The sequence below is a fragment of the Oryctolagus cuniculus genome, chromosome 5 (genome assembly GCF_964237555.1).
Source record: "Oryctolagus cuniculus chromosome 5, mOryCun1.1, whole genome shotgun sequence".
Taxonomy (NCBI): Eukaryota; Metazoa; Chordata; class Mammalia; order Lagomorpha; family Leporidae; genus Oryctolagus; species Oryctolagus cuniculus.
Genome location: NC_091436.1, coordinates 159,889,857 through 159,910,983, shown reverse-complemented (window position 1 = coordinate 159,910,983; position 21,127 = coordinate 159,889,857). Strand labels below are relative to the sequence as shown.

General features: G+C 49.8%; 1 protein-coding gene across 2 annotated transcripts; it reads left to right on the top strand.

Annotated features, from left to right (window-relative positions):
- Positions 1-12,166: 12,166 nt before the first annotated feature.
- Positions 12,167-20,267, top strand: TMEM14C (transmembrane protein 14C). 2 transcript variants are annotated; one of them, XM_002714171.5, is made up of 6 exons: positions 12,167-12,360; positions 13,624-13,693; positions 13,953-14,029; positions 15,240-15,341; positions 18,731-18,818; positions 19,750-20,267. In XM_002714171.5, the coding sequence occupies exons 2-6, from the start codon at positions 13,671-13,673 to the stop codon at positions 19,802-19,804; spliced, it is 345 nt and encodes a 114-aa protein (XP_002714217.1). In that variant the 5' UTR covers positions 12,167-12,360; positions 13,624-13,670; the 3' UTR covers positions 19,805-20,267. The 2 variants fall into 2 exon arrangements, with proteins under 2 accessions (XP_002714217.1, XP_069930534.1); XM_070074433.1 differs by lacking the exon at positions 12,167-12,360 and adding an exon at positions 12,661-12,849.
- The last annotated feature ends 860 nt before the right edge of the window (positions 20,268-21,127 follow it).

Below are 21,127 nucleotides of genomic sequence, written 5' to 3'. Positions count from 1 at the left end.
AGTTAAGTGTGTGTGAAACAGAGATGCAGTTGAGTTTAGGACTAAGGATGTTATAGACAGATTGCCAGACTTCTTTAAACTCTTCTGTTTTGAAGCAGTGAAAGAAGAGAGAATTTAGACAGAAATGACAGCCCCCCTCCCCTTTTTTAAAGTTTATTTATTTAGTTGAAAGGCAAGGTGACAGAATGAGAAATAGATCTTCCATCTCCTTTTACTCCACAAATACCTGCAACAGCCAGGGCCAGGCCAGGCCAAAGCCAGAAGCCAAGAATTCCCATCTGTGTCTTCCTTGTGGGTGGCTGCCTCCCAGGCACATCAGCAGGAAGCTGGATTGTAGGTAGAATAGGAATTCCATGTTAGGCTTAACCTGATGTGCCACAACAGCCTTCCATCCTCTTATTTCTTTCATCCCTTTTAGGGCATAAAAAGATTTCACCAGGCCAACAAAGATAGTCTTAAATATAACCTGTTGGTTTATCTTGTCTCTTAACTGGAAAACTAAAGCACTTTTTTCAATAGGTTACTAGATGTTTTGAGAAGACGTTAATGGGGGATCCATATATGTTACTAGCTGGGAAGGTGTCTGATACCTGAGGCCATAGAATGACTTGATTAGGCAAAATAAGATTAACACGTGAGGGGCCAGCATCGTGGTTTAGCAGGTAAAGCCACCACCTGCAATGCTGCATCTCCTATGGGAGCCAGTTCCTGTCCTGGCTGCTTCATTTTGCTCTTTTTTTTTTTTTTTTTTTTTTTTTTTTGACAGGTAGAGTGGACAGTGAGAGACAGAGAGAAAGGTCTTCCTTTGCCGTTGGTTCACCCTCCAATGGCCGCTGTGGCCGGCGCGCTGCAGCCGGCGCACCGCGCTGATCAGAAGCCAGGAGCCAGGTGCTTCTCCTGGTCTCCCATGGGGTGCAGGGCCCCAGCACTTGGGTCATCCTCCACTGCACTCCCGGGCCATAGCAGAGGGCTGGCCTGGAAGAGGGGCAACCGGGACAGAATCCAGTGCCCCAACCGGGACTAGAACCCGGTGTGCCGGCGCCGTAAGGCGGAGGATTAGCCTATTGAGCCGTGGCGCCGGCCCCATTTTGCTCCATTTTGAACTCCCTGCTGATGGCCTGGGAAAAGCAATGAATGGCTTCCATTCAATGAAAAGCAATGAAGGATGACCCAAGTACTTGGGTCCCTTCTACCCACATGGGAGACCTGGATGAAGCTCTTGGCTCCTGGCTTCTGCTTGGCCTGTGCCTGACCCATCTCTGGCTGTGGTGGCCATCTAGGGGAGTGAACCAGCAAATGGAAACTCTCTTTCAAGTAACCAAATAAATATTATTATTTGCTTTAAACACTTGGGCACTAGAATTGCCTCTCACGTCAGAAGAAAGTTGTCTTATGCATGCCTAACATTTTAGTCTGCCTCTTTGTTATTTCACTTAAGCTTTCTACATTCCTTTCCAGTATACAGTAATACAGATAACTTGTTTTTTCTTAATTCAGCTTTTTATTCTGAGACAATATATGGAGATATGTTGTTCTTACCCAATTTCCCCCAGTAGTAACATCTTGAAAATACAGTATCAGAGCCTGAATGTAGAAAATGAAGCAGTCAAGACAGAACATTTCTATCACCAGCCTCAGGGATCACCCCTGCTGCCCTTACAAGCTATACTCCTCCTGTACTTTTTAAAAATATTTATTTATTGACTGATAGGTCTAAGAGTCAAAGGGATCACACAAACAAGTCTAGTGTCTGCTAATACTAACTGATAGAATCAAAAAGGGAGAGAACGATCCATCATGGGAAGCGGGATACACAGTAGACTCATAGAATGGCAGATGTCCTAAATAGCACTCTGGCCTCAGAATCAGCCCTTAGGGCATTTGGATCTGGCTGAAGAGCCCATGAGAGTATTTTAGGCAAGGAAAGCCAAGACACCCTGGGGGGGAAAAAAAAAGGAAGACCTAAATGGATGATCTCTGCGAGTGAGATCCCAGTGGAAAGAACGGGGCCATCAAAGAAGGAGGTACCTTTCTCTGAAGGGAAGAGAACTTCCACTTTGACTATGACCCTGTCGGAATAAGATCGAAGTCGGCGAACTCAAAAGGCTTCCATAGCCTTGGCAACTCATGACTAGGGCCTAGGGAGATTACTGATGCCATAAACAAGAGTGTCAAAATGTTAAGTCAACAACAGGAGTCACTGTGTACTTACTTCTCATGTGGGATCTCTGTCCTTAATGTGTTGTCCAATGTGAAGTAATGCTATAACTAGTACTGAAACAGTATTTTACACTTTGTGTTTCTGTGTGGGTGCAAACTGATGAAATCTTTACTTAATATATACTAAATCGATCTTCTGTATATAAAGATAATTGAAAATGAATCTTGATGTGAATGGAATGGGAGAGGGAGCGGGAGATGGGAGGGGTGTGAGTGGGAGGGAAATTATGGGGGGGAGCCATTGTAATCCATTAACTGTACTTTGAAAATTTATATTTACTAAATAAAAAATAAAAAAAAAATTTATTTATTTGAAAGAATGGAGAAACAGAATCTTCCATCCGCTGGAAGATTCACTCCCATATGTCTGTAGCGGCCAGGCCTAGGCTAGGCTGAAGCCAGGAGCTTCTGGGTCTCCCACGTGGGTGTAGGGGCCCAAGCACTTGGACCATCTTCTACTGGTTTCCCGGGGGCATTAACAGAGCTGGATCAGAAGTGGGGCAGCTGAGATGAACGCCCATGCTGTAGGCAGCAGCTTTACCCACTGCACCACAGCACCAGCTCCCTTCAAGTACTTATATATAGCTGTGTTATTTACAGCTGTGTTCCACTGTGTCCTTAATTCCTGACAACCGTTAATCTGTTCTCTGGGGTCACTGTTATGCAGTGGGTTGATCTGCCTGTGATGCCAGCATCACATGTGGACACCCATTGGAGTCCCAGCTGCTCCATTTCTGATCCAGCTCCCTGCTTATGTACCTGGAAAAGCAGTGGAAGATGGCTTAAGTGCTTGGGTCCCTGCCACCCACATGGGACATGAGATGAATCTCCTGGCTCCTGGCTTTGGTCTGGCCCAGCCCTGGCTGTTGAGGTCAGCTGGGGGGTGAACCAGCTGATGGAAATCTCTCTCTCTCTGTCTTTCAAATAAATGAATAAATCTTTAAAAAAAAAAACTCCATTTCTGTAATTTTGACATTTATAATGAATTATGTGTCCTGTTGAGATTGGCAATTTTCACTTTGCATAATTCTCTAGACACTGATTTAGGTTGCTGCATATATTAGTGCCTAGCTGTTTTGGGCATTTGGGGAGTGAGTTCTGGATGAGAGATACCTCTCTCTCACTGACTTATTTTTTTTTCTTGAGTTTTTTTTTTTTTTTTTTTTTTTTTTTTTTTGACAGGCAGAGTGGACAGTGAGAGAGAGAGACAGAGAGAGAAAGGTCTTCCTTTGCCGTTGGATCACCCTCCAATGGCCGCCGCTGCAGCCGGCGCACCGCGCTGATCCGATGGCAGGAGCCAGGATCCAGGTGCTTTTCCTGGTCTCCCATGGGGTGCAGGGCCCAAGCACCTGGGCCATCCTCCACTGCACTCCCTGGCCATAGCAGAGAGCTGGCCTGGAAGAGGGGCAACCGGGACAGAATCCGGCGCCCCAACCGGGACTAGAACCCGGTGTGCCGGCGCCGCAAGGTGGAGGATTAGCCTATTGAGCCACGGCGCCGGCTTGAGTTTGTTTTTTTGTGTTTTTTGTTTGTTTGTTTGTTTGTTTTTTGACAGATAGAGTTAGACAGTGAGAGAGAGACAGAGAAAGGTCCTCCCTCTGTTGGTTCACCCCCAAAATGGCTGCCATGGCCAGAGCTAAGCTGATCCGAAGCCAGGAGCCAGGAGCCTCCTCCTGGTCTCCCATGCGGGTGCAGGGGCCCAACCACCTGGGCCATCCTCCACTGCCCTCCTGGGCCACAGCAGAGAGCTGGACTGGAAGAAGAGCAACCAGTACCAGAACCCTGCGCCCATATGGGATGCTGGTGTCGCAGGCGGAGGATTAACCATGTGAGCCATGGCGCTGGCCCCTTTTCTTGAGATTTAAACACAAGATTTATTAAAGCCTAAGTATTTGGATTCCCACCATTCATGTGGGAGACCTGGATGGAGTTTCTGGCCCAGACCTGGCTGTTGCCACCATTTCAGGAGTAAGTCAGAGGAGGATCTCTTGTCACTCTGCCTTTCAAATATATAAATAAATCTTCAAAACAAAGTTTTCAATTTTATTTATTTGTCTTTTTTTTTTTTTTTTAAAGACAGTTGCAGAGAGAGGTAGAGCCAGAGAGAGAGAGAGAGAGGTCTTCCATTCCACTGGTTCACTCCCCAAATGACTGCAATGGCCAGAGCTGAGCTGATCTGAAGCCAGGAGCCAGGAGCTTCTTCCAGGCCTCCTATATGGGTGCAGGGGCCCAAGGACTTGGGCCATCCTCTACTGCTTTCTCAGGCTTAGCAGAGAGCTGGATAGGAAGAGGAGCAGCCAGGACTTGAACTGATGCCCATATGGGATGCCAGCACTTCAGGCCAGGGCTTTAACCCACTGCACCACAGTGCCGGCCCCCCAATTTTATTTATTTGTAAGAGAGAGCAAGATATATCTCCTATCCACTGATTGACTTCCCAAATGCCTGCCCATGGGCCGAACAAAGCTAGGAGCTGGGAATTCCATGTAGGTTTCCTATGAGGGTGATAGGGACCCAATTACTTGAGCCATCACCTGCTGCCTCCTAGGGTGTACATGGGCAGGAAGCTGGAACCGGGAGCAGAGTCAGGACTTGAACCCAGGTATTCAAATATAGGATGTGGGGGTCTCAAGCTGAATCTTAATCACCATGCCAAAAACCCACCCCTCATGCTAGGAATTGTGCTGGAGTTGTTTATGTAGACAGGTTTGTCATCTGTACGTAGAAGTGGTTTTCTCTTGATGTGTACGTGTTGTGTTTTTCTTGCCCCATTGAATGGCTGGCATACGCAGCACCATGTTGAATAAAAACAGTGAGAACAAACATCCTTGTGTTGAGGTCTTAAGGGAAAACTTTCAGTTTTTCACCATTTATTATAATGGTAGCTGCAGGGTGTTTGTAGATTTTCCTTGTGAGGGTAAGGAAGGTTTCTGTTGTTTCTGTTTTATGAGCGTTTATCATGAGTGAGTTTTAAATTTTGTGAAACGCGTTTTCTGCATTAATTGACATTATGTCTCTTTAGCCTCTTAATATGGTGAGTGACATTGATTTCAAATAGGGAATCTGCTTTGCATCCCTAAGATGTACCTAACTTGGTCATGATGTATAATTGTTATTACTGAAATTTACTAATATTTTGTTAAGGATCTTTGGTTTGTAGTTTTATTTTTTTGTGCTTTAACCAGTGTCATAAAATGAGTTGTAAAGTGTTTCCTCTTCTGTTTTCTGGAGAGATTGTGTGGAACTGTTTTTAATTCTCTCTCTTTTTTTAAAAGATTTTTTTATTTATTTGAGAGGCAGAGTTACAGAGAGAGGAGAGACAAAAATTTTCCATCCCATTGGTTCACTCCCCAAATGGCCACAACAGCCAGGGCTGGGTCAGGCCAAAGCCAGGAGCTCAGGAGCTTTTTCCAGGTCTCCCCCATGGGTGCATGGGTGCAGTGGCCCAAGGACTTGCACCATCTTCTGCTGCATTCCCAGGTGCATTAGCAGGGAGCTGGACTGGAAGTGAAGCAGCCATATGGGATGCCAGCACTGTAGACAGCAGATTAACCTGGTACAGCACAATGCTAGGCCCAGTTAATTCTTTTTTTTTTTTTTTCAAGTTTTATTTAATTATTTGAAAATCAGTTACACAGAGAGAGGAGAGGCAGAGAGAGTGAGAGAGGTCTTCCATCTGCTGGTTCACTCCCCAATTGGCAGCAACGGCCGGAGCTGTGGTGATCCAAAGCCAGGAGCCAGGAGCCAGGAGCTTCCTCCAGGTCTCCCACGCAGGTGCAGGGGCCCAAGCACTTGGTCCATCTTCCACTGCTTTTCCAGGCCATAGCAGAGAGCTGGATCAGAAGTGGAGCAGCCAGGTCTTGAACCGGGATGCCGGCACTGCAAGCGGCAGCTTAACCCACTATGCCACAGTGCCAGCCCCAACCCTTGTTAATTCTTTAAATGTCTTGTAGATACCTCCAGTGAAGCCATCTGGGCCTGGACATTGCTTTCTGACTTTTACACAAAGTCAGTTTCCTTAATATTTGCAGGACTATTCCAGTTACTTCATATTGAGTGAGCTGGGGTAGTTTGTATTTCACAGAATGAGTATTTTGTCTAAATGTTGTCAAGTCTGTGGGTAGAGTCGTGTGTAGGATTCACTTATGCCTTTGATGTCTGTATTGTCTGCTGTTGTGACAGCTCCTGTTTCATTCTTGATACTTACTTGCAATTTGTGTCATCACTGTCTTTCTGGTTCGTTGATCTTCTCAATGAACTAGCTATTTTGTTTTCACTTGATCTTAGCAGAAAGACCAAGAAACAGTATCTTTGTGTTTTCAATTTCATTGATTTCTGCTCCTGTCCATATTATTTCTTTCCTCCCTTCTACTTGCCATGGGTTTCTTTTGCTCTTTTCCCCCTGGGTTCTTGAGGAGGGAACTTGTATTATTGACATGAGGCTTTTCCTTCTGTCGAATGTGTGTCCTTAGTACTCTCATCAGTGCTTTGGCCAGCCGCCACAGTGTTCACACCTCATGCTGCTCTCCCACTGGAAGGATATAATGCAGTAGTTTTTAGACTATTCACAGAGTATGGTACAACTATTATCACAATCAATTTTAGAGCATTTTTGTCACTCCAAAAGGAAGTTCTGTACCCATTAGCAGTTACTCCACATTTCCCCTCAGCTTCCCCAGGCTTTAACAACCGAATCTGCCATTTAGAGTTGCACATCCTGGACATTTCATATAACTGGAATGATTCCATTGTGATCATCTGTGACTTTATCACTTCACATACTGCTTTCAGGGTTCATTTGTGTGGTAGTGTATTGAATCAGTACTGCATTTCTTCTTACTGCTCTGTAAATATCCAAAGCCAGGAGCCACTAGCTTCCTCCGGGTCTCCCACAGGGGGGCAGGGACCCAAGGACTTGGGCCATCTTCTGTTGCTTTCCCAGGCCATAGCAGAGAGCTGGATTGGAAGTGGAGCAGCTGAGACTCGAACCGGCATCCATATGGGATGCTGCCACTGCAGGCGGCAGCTTTACCCGCTACGCCACAGTGCCGGCCCCAATAAGTTGTCTTTTCACTTCTGGAGTGATAACTGTTGACATGTATCATTTTCACAGTGCCCAGTTTCCACATTTGCATATTTTTTCTTTGTCCCTCTTGCTTTTAGTGTTGCAGTTAAGCAGGCCTTGCCTAACCCCTAGTAATCAAAGTTTGCTTTGTATTTTCTCCAGAGCTTTATGGTTCAGCTGTCACATTTAGGTCTGTGATCTCTTTTTATTATTAAAGCTTTTTATTTATTTATTTGAAAGGCAGAGGCAGAGGGAGGAACAGAGAGAGCGCTCTTCCATGGATGGGCCAGGCCAAAGCCAGGAGCCAGGAATTCCATTTAGGTCTCCCACACAGCTGGAAGGACTCCTACTTAGCTGTCATCTGTGCATTAGCAGGAAGCTGGGTTGAAAGCTGAGTAGCAAGGACTGGAACTGGCACTCAGATATTGAGCTGTGGGACATGGGCATCCCACGGGGCAGTGATCTACTTTGAGTTAGTTTTTGTGTATAGTGTGAGGATGTGTCACTGAAAAGAAAGGTCTAGGCCACTTGCCACTGAAAGCCAATATTTGAGACACAAAACCTTGTGCCAGGAAATCAGGTTTATGTGAGAGGCCAGCAGCTCCCCAGGCTCTGCAGGCTGCGGCTTTACCCGCTACTCCACAGCACCAGCCCCAGATAATGAACCTTGTAAATTAATGAGCAGAATCCCATGGTCAGTTCTTCTTTCTTCTTCTTCTTTTTTTTTTTTTTTTTTTTTTAAGATTTATTTATTTGAAGAGCAGACTTCCAGAGAGAGAGAGATCTTCTGTGTACTGGTTCACTTCTCAAATGGCTGCAGTGGCCAGGCCAAAGCCATACTCCAGCCTAGAACCTGGAACCCTATCTGGATTTCCCATGGGGTGGCAGGGCCCAAAGTGTTGAAACACTTTACTGTTCTCCTAAGCACATTGGCAGGGCGCTGGATAGGAAGAGGAGTATCTGGGACTTGAACCAGCACTCATATGAGATGCTGGCATCTCAGGTGTCAACTCCCTGCGCCTCACCACTGGCCTCCCCATGGTCAGTTCTGATGATCATCCTGAAACCTTTACAGATGGTGGTTATAAGTCCTTTCTCATTTATTTTCACTTTATTTGAAAGAGGTCTAATGGCTCACGCCTTAAATGCCCACAGCAGCCAGGGCTGAGCCAGGCCAAACCCAGAAGCCAGGGACTCCACCCACATCTCCCCTGTGAGTGGCAGGGACTCAAGTTCTTGAGTCCTCACCTGCTGCCTCCCTGGGTGTGCGTTAGCAGGGGGCTGGAGTGGAAGCCTGGTGGCGGGGACTGGAAGCAGGCACTCTGATGTGGATGTGGCATCCTGTGCAGCATCAGCCATGGTACCAAATGCCCGCCCCGTGTGGCTGTGGCTGCTGCAAGAAGTCTGGCTTTGCAGCTCTGCCTCTGAGCCCTTTTTCCTCCTCATTGAAGACTCCAGAGGCATGGCTCCCAGTTGATTTTATGGAGCCTTACTATGTGTTTTTCCCACTCCCTCTGAGAGATAACTTATGAGATAATTCCTGTTTTCCAGTTTAGGAGATCCCCTCTGCTGGTTTCCAACCAGGATCAGTTGTGGGCATGGCCCTGAGTCCTACCTGAAATACCATATGGCCTGGGTACCGTCCTGCCATTTTGTCGGCACATGCTTTTCCTCCAGTGTGCAGCTGGGACACAGGACGACCTCTAGGTCTTCCAGGTCAGGTTAAAGATCACAGTCACTTTAGTAAATCCCTCAGCCATTTTCCCAGGTCCTTGGAAAATTGCCCAGACTCTTCCTAGTGTAAGGACAGGCCACATTAGAGAAAGTCACGTGGACCTTAACAGTGTCCCCATCCCCACTGGGAGTCTCTGACAGGAAGTTTTCCTTCAGGCTTTTGGTGTTGGTGCCCCACTGTGGCTGTTGCTGGACTTCCCATCACCCTCTGGGGGACCCTCAGAGGGGTGGTGCATGATTGTTGGGATATGATGGAGGAGCACCCAGTTGGTTCAGGGTGATGGGGGAACAATATTTCAGCCTTCAGAGGTCAGGGGAGTTGGGGGGCAATGGGCCTTCTTAGAGGAGCACCCAGGAAGGAATCATCTATGATAATCAGGCTCTTGTGTAGCAGAGGGATCTTGTGAGCTAGATACAGCCTCCATTGGCTGCTCAAGTCAGGTCTGCATATAGCACCATAAAGGCCTGAACTGGGGGACTCCCTCCTTTTCCTTCCCTCTTACAAAACAGATCTAACTGGAGGATAGTGGACCATTTATCAGACAGGTCTCCTGGTCCTCCGGCTTGTACTCAGGCCAGGTCGGGTTACAGAAAAAAATAAGCCTTTAAAAAAAAAAAAAGGTTTGTTTATTTATTTTATAGAGTTACAGACAGAGGGAGAGACAGAGAGAAAGGTCTTCCATCCACTGGTTCACTCCCCAAATGACGGCAAAGGCTGGAGCTGGGCTGATCCAAAGCCAGAAGCCAGGAGCCAGGAACATATTCTGGGTCTCCCATATGGTTGCAGGGGCCCTAGCACTTGGGCCATCTTCTACTGTGTTCCCAGGCCACAGCAGAGAGCTGGGTAGGAAGTGGAGCAGCTGGGACACGAACCAGCACCCATAAGGGATGCTGGCGCTGCAGGAAGAGGCATAGCTTACTAAGCCATAGCACCAGTCCCTGAGCCTCTTTTTTTAGTTTCTAACTTAAATTTATCCCAGTTAGCCAAGATCATGGGGAGTCCTAAGTGGATTTCCCATTTTTGGTTAGGTCTGTTTTACTCGACAGTGGGGTGCCAAGTTTGTTGAGACCACAATTGTTTCACATCCACTGTCCCAGGCTGCTCTTACTATTATTTATAAAGGTTTATGTATGTAGGACTGGCACTATGGTGTACAGGGTTAAGCCCCCGCCTGCAGCACCAGCATTTCATATGGGTGCCAGTTCGAGTCCTGGCCGCTGCACTTCCAATGCAGCTCGCTGCTAAAGCGCCTGGGAAAGCAGTGGAAAATGGTTCAATTGCTTGTGCTGCTGAGCCCATAAGGAGACCCGGATGAAGCTCCTGGCTTCAGTTTGGCCCAGCCCTGGCCATGGGCCATTGAACTAGTGGAAGGAAGACTTCTTTCCCTCTGCCTCTGTCTCTCCCTCTCTGGACCTCCACCTTTAAGATAAATAAATAAATACTTTTTTTTTTTTTTTTTTTTTTTTTTTAAGTCTTAACGGCCAGAAATAACTCTGGCCAATCTAGAGTTCAACAGAGGGTCTGGGGGTGGATCTGTGCAAGGACACAGGTGTGTGTGACCAAGGTCAGGGCAGAAGGACCTGGGATGGAATGCAGCCAGAGCTAGCTCTTTGTGTTGTCCCCAGCTCCGTGCATGTTGTCTTTGTTCTCTTCCCTGTGGACCACCCCTCTCCCTTCTCACTCCACATCTACTCCTCTACTCAGTAGACGTGTATTTGGCATCCATCGTGTACCAGGCCCTGTGCCAAGTGCTGCTTTAAAATTTTCACTCCCGTCAAACTGACATGCCAGAGAAGGGAGCTGGACTGCACAGTGAGAGAGTCCCCGAGGAGTCAGGTGCCATGGAGAAAAACTGGAGGGAATCAGGTGACCTGCAGTGTCAGTGTGCCGGTCAGGAAGCTGAGAGACTTGCAGGATGTGAGGGGCTGAGCCGGGGGTTCCAGGCAGGTGCGCGGCATGTTGGAGCCACAGGGAGGGAGGAGACGGAGCTGAGGCCGTCACAGGAGTTCAGTCAGTTCCGTCTCATGACGATGAGCAAGCACAACGCAGACAGTAACAGGTACGCAAAGCAAGGGAAAGTAGATCTTATTGAGAAACAGGCTCAGGCTGCTGGGAGGGGCCCCGTGCTTCCGTGGGGAGTGCACAGCAGGCTGTCAGTCCTACCTAGATGCAATGCGGCAGGGGTCTGGCTCGTGCAGCAGTCCTGGTTCCTGACCATGACAAACACTACCGCGTCAGCCCCTTGGAAGGTGTGACGGTGGAGAACTAGTGTCCACGCGACCCACCCAGGCGGGTGATGCCTCCCTGGTCAGTGCTAAGCGTCAGACGCTGCCCTGTGGTGTGCTCCTGTGCGACGCCAGCTCCCCCTGCCCCTCTGGCTACCTTCGGGCACGGCCCCATAGTGTTCCCTACTGTCTCACACAACACCTGGGGCCCTTTCCTAACCGCCTGTTAACCCTCGCCTGCCTGGAACTGCCTGGCTCACACCCGGGAACGCTTTCCGCCAGCGCAGCAAACCAGATTCAAACTATGCGTTTCCGGCTGTTAGCCGCTCAGGCTTGGGAGCTGAGACGGGAACCAGTCGGTCTCCTCCGTTGGCCCAGACCCGGCTCCATCCTAGGCCAGTCAAGCTGCTTTCTGTCTCTGGGACGCGGCCCGTCTTCCGGCCCCAAGCCCCGCCCCCAAGCTCCTGTCTGTCTCTCGGACGCAGACCGTGGAGCAGCTCGTGTCCCGCCCCAAGTCCCGAACCCGGCACTCGCCGGGACTTCCGGCCCCAAGCCCCGCCCTCATGCTCCTGTCTGTGGGACGCAGACCGTGGAGCAGCTCGTGCCACGCCCCGTGTCCCGCCCTACACCCAGGACTGGCCGGGACTTCCGGCCCTAAGCTCCGCCCTCAAGCTCCTGTCTGTCTCTGGGACGCAGACCGTGGAGCAGCTCATGCCACGCCCCGCGTCCCGAACAAGGCTCTCTCCGCGACTTCCGGCCCTAAGCCCCGCCCCCAAGCTCCTGTCTGTCTCTGGGACGCAGACGCAGACCGTGGAGCAGCTCATGCCACGCCCCGTATCCCGCCCCAAGTCCCGAACAAGGCACTCGCCGCGACTTCCGGCCCTAAGCCCCGCCCCCAAGCTCCTGTCTGTCTCTGGGACGCAGACCGTGGAGCAGCTCATGCCACGCCCCGTGTCCCGCCCTACGCCCGGGTCTTCCGGCCAAGCCCCGCCCCCAGCCCGGGGCGCAGAGCGCGCGCCGCCCGGCTTCCGGCGGGCCTCGGTCCCTAGATTTACGGCTTGCGTGCCCTCTAGCTGCAGCCCAGGACTTCGGGAGAGCGGTTCCGGTACTTGCGGGTGATTATCTTATAGTCGCTTTGACGTTTAGGAGTTGTTTAAAAGGCTTCGTGGTCGCGTGCTTCTCGTCCCGCGGACGCAGGCGAGGACTTTCAGGGCCCCTTCGTGGGTGCTTTTCTCGTGGCGCGTTTTCTGCTGTCCTTAAAATGGGGTGAGAGTGCCGCTTGCTGCGGGTGTAGTGCACATTCGTCCGGCTCGTGGAGACTTACAGCTGCAGTGCCTTAACAGGCTTGGTCACCCGGCGCTTCGAACTCGTGACTCGGCGACATCCCACCCCCTTTTAGGGAAACAGTTTAAACAGAACCAGGGGAAGCGTTGCTTTCCGTCTTGTTAGGCTCGCTGGACACAAAGCACTGCTTCCTAAAATAGGGCTTATTTTCCGGGCAGCAGCGTCCTGTGATTGCAACCTCGGGTTCCATGTCCCCAGAGTGACAGTGACTGGGATTGGATGCAGACGTTTTGAAAGCGTTGCAGACGGCGAGGATCGCAGTCATTTACCTGCTGGGGCAGGGGTGAAAAGCAGCTCGCTTCCTAGCCGTCTAGGAGACGTTATAATCGTTAAGGGCCCCGGAGTGTTCGCCTCGCTTCCAACTTAGCACTAGTTAGGGTAACTGTTGGAAAGGGTAGCTTGTTTCCCCTACAGAGCTGGCTGGTCAGTGCTTGGTCAGCTTCTTGGGCTGTGTTTTGTGGGACTTGAGGTTAACAAAGGCGGTTGGTGTCTGTCCAGCGTTTGCTCCCAGTTGAAGGCTCAGCAGTGGGACGTTGGCCCTGCTGTTCCCTCGCATGCACAGTGCAGGAAGTGGGCTTGGAGAGGCCGGGCGGCTTGGCCTGTTACGCGGCTGCTGAGTGCTACAGCTGCAGCTTGGCCCCACTTCTCTGTGACTGCAAGAGAGCTGTACTTTTTGTTCTTTGAAAGATTTATTTTATTTGAAAGGCAGAGTTACGCAGAGGCAGGAGAGAGAGATCTTCCATCCACTTGTTGGTCCAGTACCCGGACAGCCACAACGGCCGGAGCTGTGCCAATCGGAAGCCAGGATCTGCTCCTGAGTCTTCCACGCAGGTGCAGGGGCCCAAGGACGTAGGCCATCTTCTGTTGCTTTCCCAAGCTATAGCAGAGAGCTGGGTCAGAAGTGGAGCAGCCAGGACTCGAACCAGCACCCAGATGGGATGCGGGCACTGCAGGCGGCGACCTTACCCGCTGCACCACAGCGCCGCCCCAGAGCTGCACTGTTAGCTGCCTCTCATCCAGGCTTTCTTCTGCAGGTGCAGGCCAGCCGTCGTCTCCCGCCTGGACAGAGGACAAGGGGACAATGGGAAAGGACACAGGCCCACTGTAAGTGCAGCCAGTGTCCTTTCTTCATGAGAATGGACTGCCCGAGGCCGCGTGGTGCAGGGAGGATGCTGGGTAGGCGGGCGGAGGTCCTGGATCGGAGTTCAGCTCTGCCACCCAGTGGTTGCATGACTCAGCAAGTCATCCAAGCTTCCTGAGCTTTGAACAGTGACATGTTTAGAATTATGACCTTTTAGTCCCATCGTACAGCCTGTGGTTTGCTTTTACACATGTTTGTCACTGCTTTCTCTTGGGTTTTCAGAGTGCCTTTACATTATTTTGGCTTTGGCTACGCAGCACTGGTCGCTACTGGTGGAATCATCGGCTACGCAAAAGCAGGTAAGGTTTTTGCAACTGCTTGGCCTCCTAAACATCTCGGTGCTGTTCCAGTGAGGCTGTGTTCCCAAGAGCGACCTGCGTGGACTCCTTTGCCACGGGCCCCTGAGCCGAGTGCAGGCTTCCTCGGCGGGCCCCTCTGCCCCTCGTGCTGTTTGGTTATCAGCGCTCAGTCAGCCTCCTTGTGGGTTGTTTGTTTTTGCTCTTTATCTAGAGGTAGGTGGCGGGTGGTAGCTTGTTACTATCACTGACTGCCATGCTTCGGCCTTGACCCCAAGGGGCCATCTCTGGGCTCTTCGCGTGGGAGGAAAGCCCTGGGCTTCTCCTGCTCGGGTTTTGAAGTTTCCTCATTAAACTCAGCGGGGGGGGGTGGGGTGTGGAGGTGTTGGTGAATGTGCTTCTGGCCACCGCCTTCTTGTCCACATTCCTGCCTTAATGGGCACCGCCTTCTTGCCCACATTCCTGCCTTAATGGGCACCAGAATTTGTAGACTCCAACCCCCCCCCCCCCTTTTTTTTAATGGATTAGCCTGTTTCTCTCTCTTGATGATTTTTTTAAGTTAATTTATTTATTTGAAAGGCAGAACTACATAGAGGCAGAGAGAGAGAGAGATCTTCCATCTACTGGTTCACTCCCCAGATGGCAGCAACGGCCGGAGCTGTGCTGATCCAAAGCCAGGAGCTTTTTAAGGGTTTCCCATGCGGGTGCAGGGCCCCAAGGACTTGGGCCATCTTTTCCCAGGCCATAGCTGAGAGCGGGATCGGAAGTGGAGAAGCCGGGACTCGAACCGGTGTCCATATGGGATGCCGGCACTGCATGCCAGGGCTTTACCCACTGTGCCACAGTGCCGGCCCCTCCTTTGATGCCCTGAAGCCCTGCCGGTGCAGACGTGCAGCCCTTGATGGTCAATCAGGACGGGTTAGGGAAAGGACTAACCGCAGCCCTGTCTAAGGAGGCAGAAGCTGTTCTTAGACAGAGCTGCCCTGCCTGTGCGAGGAGGGAGGAGTGGAGGGGAGGGGAGGGGAGGGGAGTGGAGTGGTGAGGTGAGGTAGCTGACTCCCCAGAACATCTCTCTGCTTGACAGTACCTGTTTCTGAACTCTGTTGGGAGAAGTGCTCGTTGCTGTTTTCCTCCCACGCGTGGGGAGGCGGGTGGATTCTGTGAGTGACATGGGTGTCTGGTGTTACAGTGCTGTGTGTTTGCTTCCCTGCAGGTAGCGTGCCGTCCCTGGCTGCAGGGCTCCTCTTTGGGAGCCTGGCAGGCCTGGGTGCCTACCAGCTGTCTCAGGACCCGAGGAACGTCTGGGTTTTCCTGGGTATGTCTGCCCTGGTGTCTCCTCGGGGTAGCTACGTGTCCAGAATACTCTTTAGCAAAAAAGCCCCACTTCGGTGGGGCATGCCAGATTTTTCACACTTTAAACGACTTGACTGCTTCTGCCAAGGCCTAGGGGAGTTTTGAACCGGGTGAAACTGCAGGACTCTATTTATTATTTATTTCGACAGCAAGAGAAATTTCATTCCCGTTTTCTAGGGAAAGAAACAGACCAGCAGCACTTGGCATGTGTCTAGGCACGGTGGTGAAGAGACCATTTCCTTTTGGGGTGGCTTTAAGATAAGAATGGTGGCATCTCCAAGGAGATGTTCAGGGCGTGGACAAGTTTTCCTGCCTAATGAACTTAGATTGGTAGTGAAGTTGTGCTGGGCAGGTGCATCTCTGTTAGCCATTGTCTGCTGGAAACCGTGTCCTTGGGCATGACGGAACCATCATGTCTGGGTTAGGTTTGCTTTGGGATTGCTTTCTCCCATTTGAAAATCGCTAACCTGAGCGCTCAGCTGATCCTAAGAGACAGGCCTGGCCTTCAGGGTGCTCAAGTTAACTGAGAAAATAAGATATGGACAGGAAAGGTGATTTTGTGAGACTGCGAAAAGTTTCCCGCGCGCACAGACAACGAGGAGTGTTGGGAGGGAAGGTTGCTTCTTAGGGTGGCTTGCAGCACTCTGGGTGGAGCTCCACCTATGTTTCACACACCACCGGGGGTGTGGGTACCTCACTGTAGGCACAAGGCTACAGTGTGAACACACGGAGCAGGCCTTGCACCGACGGGGGGAAGCAACGATGGTCCATGGACCGTGGCCCAGGACAAACTGTGGCTGCCTCTTCTTACCGCCTGTCCCACTCCCCACTCGGCACAGCTCCGAGTCCCGCCTCCTTTCACTGCCTGTCCCACTCCCCACTCGGCACAGGGAGCCCCGCCTCCTTTCACTGCCTGTCCCACTCCCCACTCGGCACAGGGAGCCCCGCCTCCTCTCACCGCCTGTCCCACTCCCCACTCGGCACAGCGAGCCCCGCCTCCTCTCACCGCCTGTCCCACTCCCCACTCGGCACAGCGAGCCCCGCCTCCTCTCACCGCCTGTCCCACTCCCCACTCGGCACAGGGAGCTCCATCTCCTAGTTGGGAAAGCGTCAGCCTTGGGGGGTCTCCCTTCGAGCCGTTGGCTTCCAAGCCTTCCCTTGACCCTGGCCTCTCCAAGGCCATTCCTGCACCTGGGCTTTGCTTCTCTCTGTCCTCCCTTCTTGGTGGACCCCTCCCATTGATGTTCATATCTGCTCCTCCCTTACCCATTCATAAAACCAAAGACCACTCTTGAACCTTCCTCCTCCTTCAGTTGGTAGCCTTTTCTTCCCCGTTGCCCTTCAGAGACTTAAAAAGTCAGAATCTCCCATCTCCATTTCTCCCCCTCAGACGTTCTTGACGTACTTCAGTCTCCACTTCTGTTCCCTGTGCCTGGGGAGACTATCTCCCTGAGGCTTCTGCGGATCGTGTTTGTACCAAGTCCAGTGTACCTCTTCCAGCCTTTCTTAACTTGGCTTCCAAGCTGTCAGCACAGTTGACCAGTTTTCCATTCTCCTTTTTTTTTTAAGATTTTTTTTTTTTTTGAGAGGTAGAGTTACAGACAGTGAGAGGGAGAGACAGAGAGAAAGGTCTTCTTCCATTAGTTCACTCCCCAGATGGCTGCAACGGCTGGCGCCATCTTCCACTGCCCTCCCAGGCCACAGCAGAGAGCTGGATCGGAAGAGGAGCATCTGGGACTAGAACCGGCGCCCATATGGGATGCTGGTGCCACAGGCAGAGGATTAACCTCCTGCACCACGGCACTGGCCCCCATTCTCCTTGTTTTCCTTTTGTCTTCTCATTGTCTTTAGTTGACCACCTGCCTTTCCTGCCATTAGATATTGAAGTGCTTGAAGCCTGGCTCTTTATACCTTTATTTTCTCTCTCAACAGTGTCGCTGAAGCCCACTCCTTAGCTTCCCCGTGAAACACAGTTGACTCACGACCTCTGTCCCCACACTGTGCCCTCACAAGTGCACTGACCTGCTGGAGGTCCTTCAGGTGTTTGAAGGCTGCGCCCAGACTTGAGCTCGCGATCTCACACAGGACCTGACTTGTTCATCTGTTCAGGTCTTCGTTGCCCTCTTCCCTCTGCCTCTGTGACGACCTCTGCAGCAGGTCTGGTCAGCACTACCCACAGCACACGTCCTGACCCGTCCCCTCCTCCACACAGCCACATCCTGGTGCCCGTGGCCACTCTGTTGCCGGCATTGCTGAGGGAGGTTCTCAGTAGTTAGCCCTACGCACTCTGATTTCCCTGCAGTTCTCCGTGGTACAACTAGAAGTACATTGTCTTTGAAAATGTTTTAATTTGTAGGCTTAGAGAGAGAGTTCCCATCCACTGACTCAGTCCCCAAACGCCCACCATGACCGCGGCTGAGCCGAGGCTGGAGCTGGGAGCTGGGAGCTCCTCCAGGCAGGGACCCAGGCATTTGAGCCATCGCCCCGCCTCCCAGCGTCTGCATCGGACCTGGGCTCCGGTGTCGTCACAGCGAGGCCAGGAAGTGTCCCTCAGAGTTAGATTTCAGAATGAGACTCCGCTCCATGCTCACTCCTGCTCGCTACCCTTTAGTCGTCGCTTCTCGCTGTTCTGAGGGTGAGGGCCATAATCACTGGTACAGCCTTTCGGGCGTCGTGTGGTCTCTAGTCCCTGACTGCTGTTCTGTTCCACGCTGGCCTTTCAGGTCTTGAATGTGACACGCTCCCTCTCACCACAGGGCCTCTCTATTGCTGTTCCTGTTACCTGGACTGTGCTTCCTCCCCTGTCAGCTTACTGGGTCCTCTGATCTCAGGTCTCAGTTCAGTCTCACTTCTTGGACTAGTCCTTGTGTTGATCCCCTGTTGTTTTGTGTAGCGTTAATTGTACCTGTAGCACCAGTTGTCTTCTGTTGTTACTTGTGTGGTTCTTCAAAGTGTTCCCCATCAGACTTGAAACACTGGGAGAGGGTGGAGACTTTCTGAATACAGTTATATTCTGCAGCACCTGCTATGATGCTTGGTGTTTTGGTAGACACTCAGTGGGAGGAACACACAGGGTTAAAGAAATAGTATTTGAGAGGCATGGCAAAGGTCCTCTAGCATTTGGAGGTAACTAAGACATTTATGCTTGAAGGGTGGGCCCAGGCTGTGAAGGGCCTTATCTGACTAATATTAGTACTTGGATCCGCAGGCTGTGGCAGCCATGAAGTGCGTGTCTGAGAAAGGAAGGAGGGCCACGGGGTGGGTCTGGCCCTTGAGAGAAAGATGGGACTTTCTCCCTTCTAGCTTCCCTGAGTGTGATGACTTTTGACCCCTTTCTACCTTTCTCTTCAGCTACGTCCGGGACCTTGGCTGGCATTATGGGAATGAGATTCTACCATTCTGGAAAATTTATGCCTGCAGGTTTAATTGCAGGTGCCAGGTACTTTGCATTCTGTTCTTCTTTACCATTGTAGAATTTAGTTGATCGCCCACTATGCTGTATGCATTCAAAAATGTTTCAGTGTTCCTAATTCTAGACGTCAACTAACCTAAGTAGGAATGTACAAGAAGCTGACTTAGTGTTGAAATGGCATAAGTATGTCACTCAGTCACTCACTGTGGATTGGTTTTGTTCTCGCTTTGTCCTCTTGTCCATCCTGACTTCTCCCAGTAATGGCAGGGGCTTCATCTCAAAGCCATGACTGCAGCTCCTTGTGTGGGGTCCCATATTCTTAGGGATGTAGGTATCCTTCGATACTGAAAATTTTACTAAAAGAGAATTTTGATTGAATCTTGTCTTCTTGTTAACTTTGATTATAAAACGCAAGCCATATTGTTTGTTTAATTGTAGTCCTTAAGTATAATAAAGACATTCTGAAGATGGGAATTTTGAAAAATATTTCAGAGAAAGATTAGGTGCTTGACTTTGATCATAGTTACAGTGTTGTTGGGATACTGTTTTATACTTGAAGCAGGAGTGTAGATTGAGGTCAAGAGCAGTAAACTTGGGGGACTGGAGGTTTACCGTTATTAACTCTGTAACCTTGGACTGGGGGCTTAATCTCTCGCCTCCAGTTTCTTCGTATCCTCAAATTACTGGCAGTTGCCTTAGGAACTCCTGCTCACCTGTGCCATTCTAGGACCTCAGGACAAAGGGGCACTTTGGCGTGTCTCTTCTGGGATTCCTTCAGCAGTGGAAATCCATCCTCTCTGGTTGCTCTGCCGTGGCCCCTCCCTCCCTGTGCAGCTGTGGAGGATCTGTGGCGCTCTAGTCTCAAAAAACAGCGTCTTCTTTGCTTTTCCTGATATTTCCTGTTTTTTTTTGTTTGTTTGTTTGTTTGTTTGTTTGTTTTTCTTTTCTTTCTGAGCAGTTTGCTGATGGTCGCCAAAGTTGGAATCAGCATGTTGGATAGACCCCATCAGTAGGCTTCACGCCCCATCCTGGACTCACGAAGAATTAAACTCTCCGAACTTCCACTGTTTGCAATGTATTCAGGAAATAAGTGCCGTGTTTTTACATATGCTGGTATTTTATCTTAAAAACATGATGCTGAACTTGATGGGAAAAATTAGTCATAATCATTACAGCCACACAGAGGTGGTGAATATATGATACGCGGACCTAATGATGACCATCATACATACAGTTTTGATTCTTGTGCACTGGTATTCTCTCTTCTTTCTGTATCTGTGGTAAAATCTCAAGGTCTAAAATGTTCGAGATCAACATTGGGGTATCTCAAACCTCATGCCCTGCTCAGAGAAACGGGGAAAAGACGCTTATGAGTTTCAGGGTGTATGTTCTTTTGCTCATCTTAGAGCACAGACTCACTTTGAAATTATGCTAAATGAAATATCAATGAAAATAAAGTTTTTCTTACAAATATTATTTTCTGTGGTGTCTTCATTGCCTGAGCTTTCATAAACATAGGATAAATTCTGGATAGCAGTAAGATGACAGAGAAATGTGGACATAATTTATTAAAATCCTATTTTGGAATTAGCCATTTTGAATGACCTAAGGGTCAATGGAAGTAGTTGCTTGATTATATATTGCACTGAAGTTTATTTTAAAAATATTTGTGAGGATTTTTAAGGTTAGGATTGATTGTGGCAAAATTTAAAAAATGAAAATTTTGGGACCGGAATACTGTGACACAGCTGGTTAAGCCCTGCAATGCTGGCATCCCATGTGGACACTGGTTTGAGTCTCAGCTGCTCTGCTTCCGATCCAGCTGCTTGCTAATGCGCCTGAGAAAGCAGTGGAGGATGGGTCAAGTGCTTGGGCCCCTGTACCCACATGGGAGACCCAGAAGAAGTTCCTGGCTTAAGCTGGCCCAGCCCCGGCCATTGCAGCCATTTGGGGAGTAAACCAGTGGATGGATGATCTCTCTCTCTGTCTCTCCTCTCACTGTAACTCTTTCAAATAAGTAAATCTTTACAGGACCATGAAGTTTTGGTTAACTGGTTTATTTGTGAGGGTACTTGAAATAGTTTGTAGAAAAGTGGGATTAAAAGAAATTGTATTGACAAAGTAATGATAGAGTGAAAAAAAAAAAAAACTTGTGCAAAAGAACTTTGGAATCCATGCAGTTTATTTTGTAGTACATTTCTTCCATGATTCTTTTGTGTTTTTAAAGATTTATTTATTTACTTATTTGAAAGTCGGTTACAGAGAGAGAGGGAGAGACAGAGATCTTCCATCCTCTTGTTCACTCTCCAAATTGCAATAGTGAGGGCTTGGCCAGG

Bases quoted from the DNA above. Each gene is read 5' to 3' on its own strand.
- TMEM14C (XM_002714171.5), top strand. From the start codon at position 13,671: ATGGGAAAGGACACAGGCCCACT. The intron at 15,342-18,730 runs GTATGTCTGCCC...CTTTCTCTTCAG, and splicing joins GAACGTCTGGGTTTTCCTGG to CTACGTCCGGGACCTTGGCT. The intron at 18,819-19,749 runs GTACTTTGCATT...CTTTCTGAGCAG, and splicing joins GGTTTAATTGCAGGTGCCAG to TTTGCTGATGGTCGCCAAAG.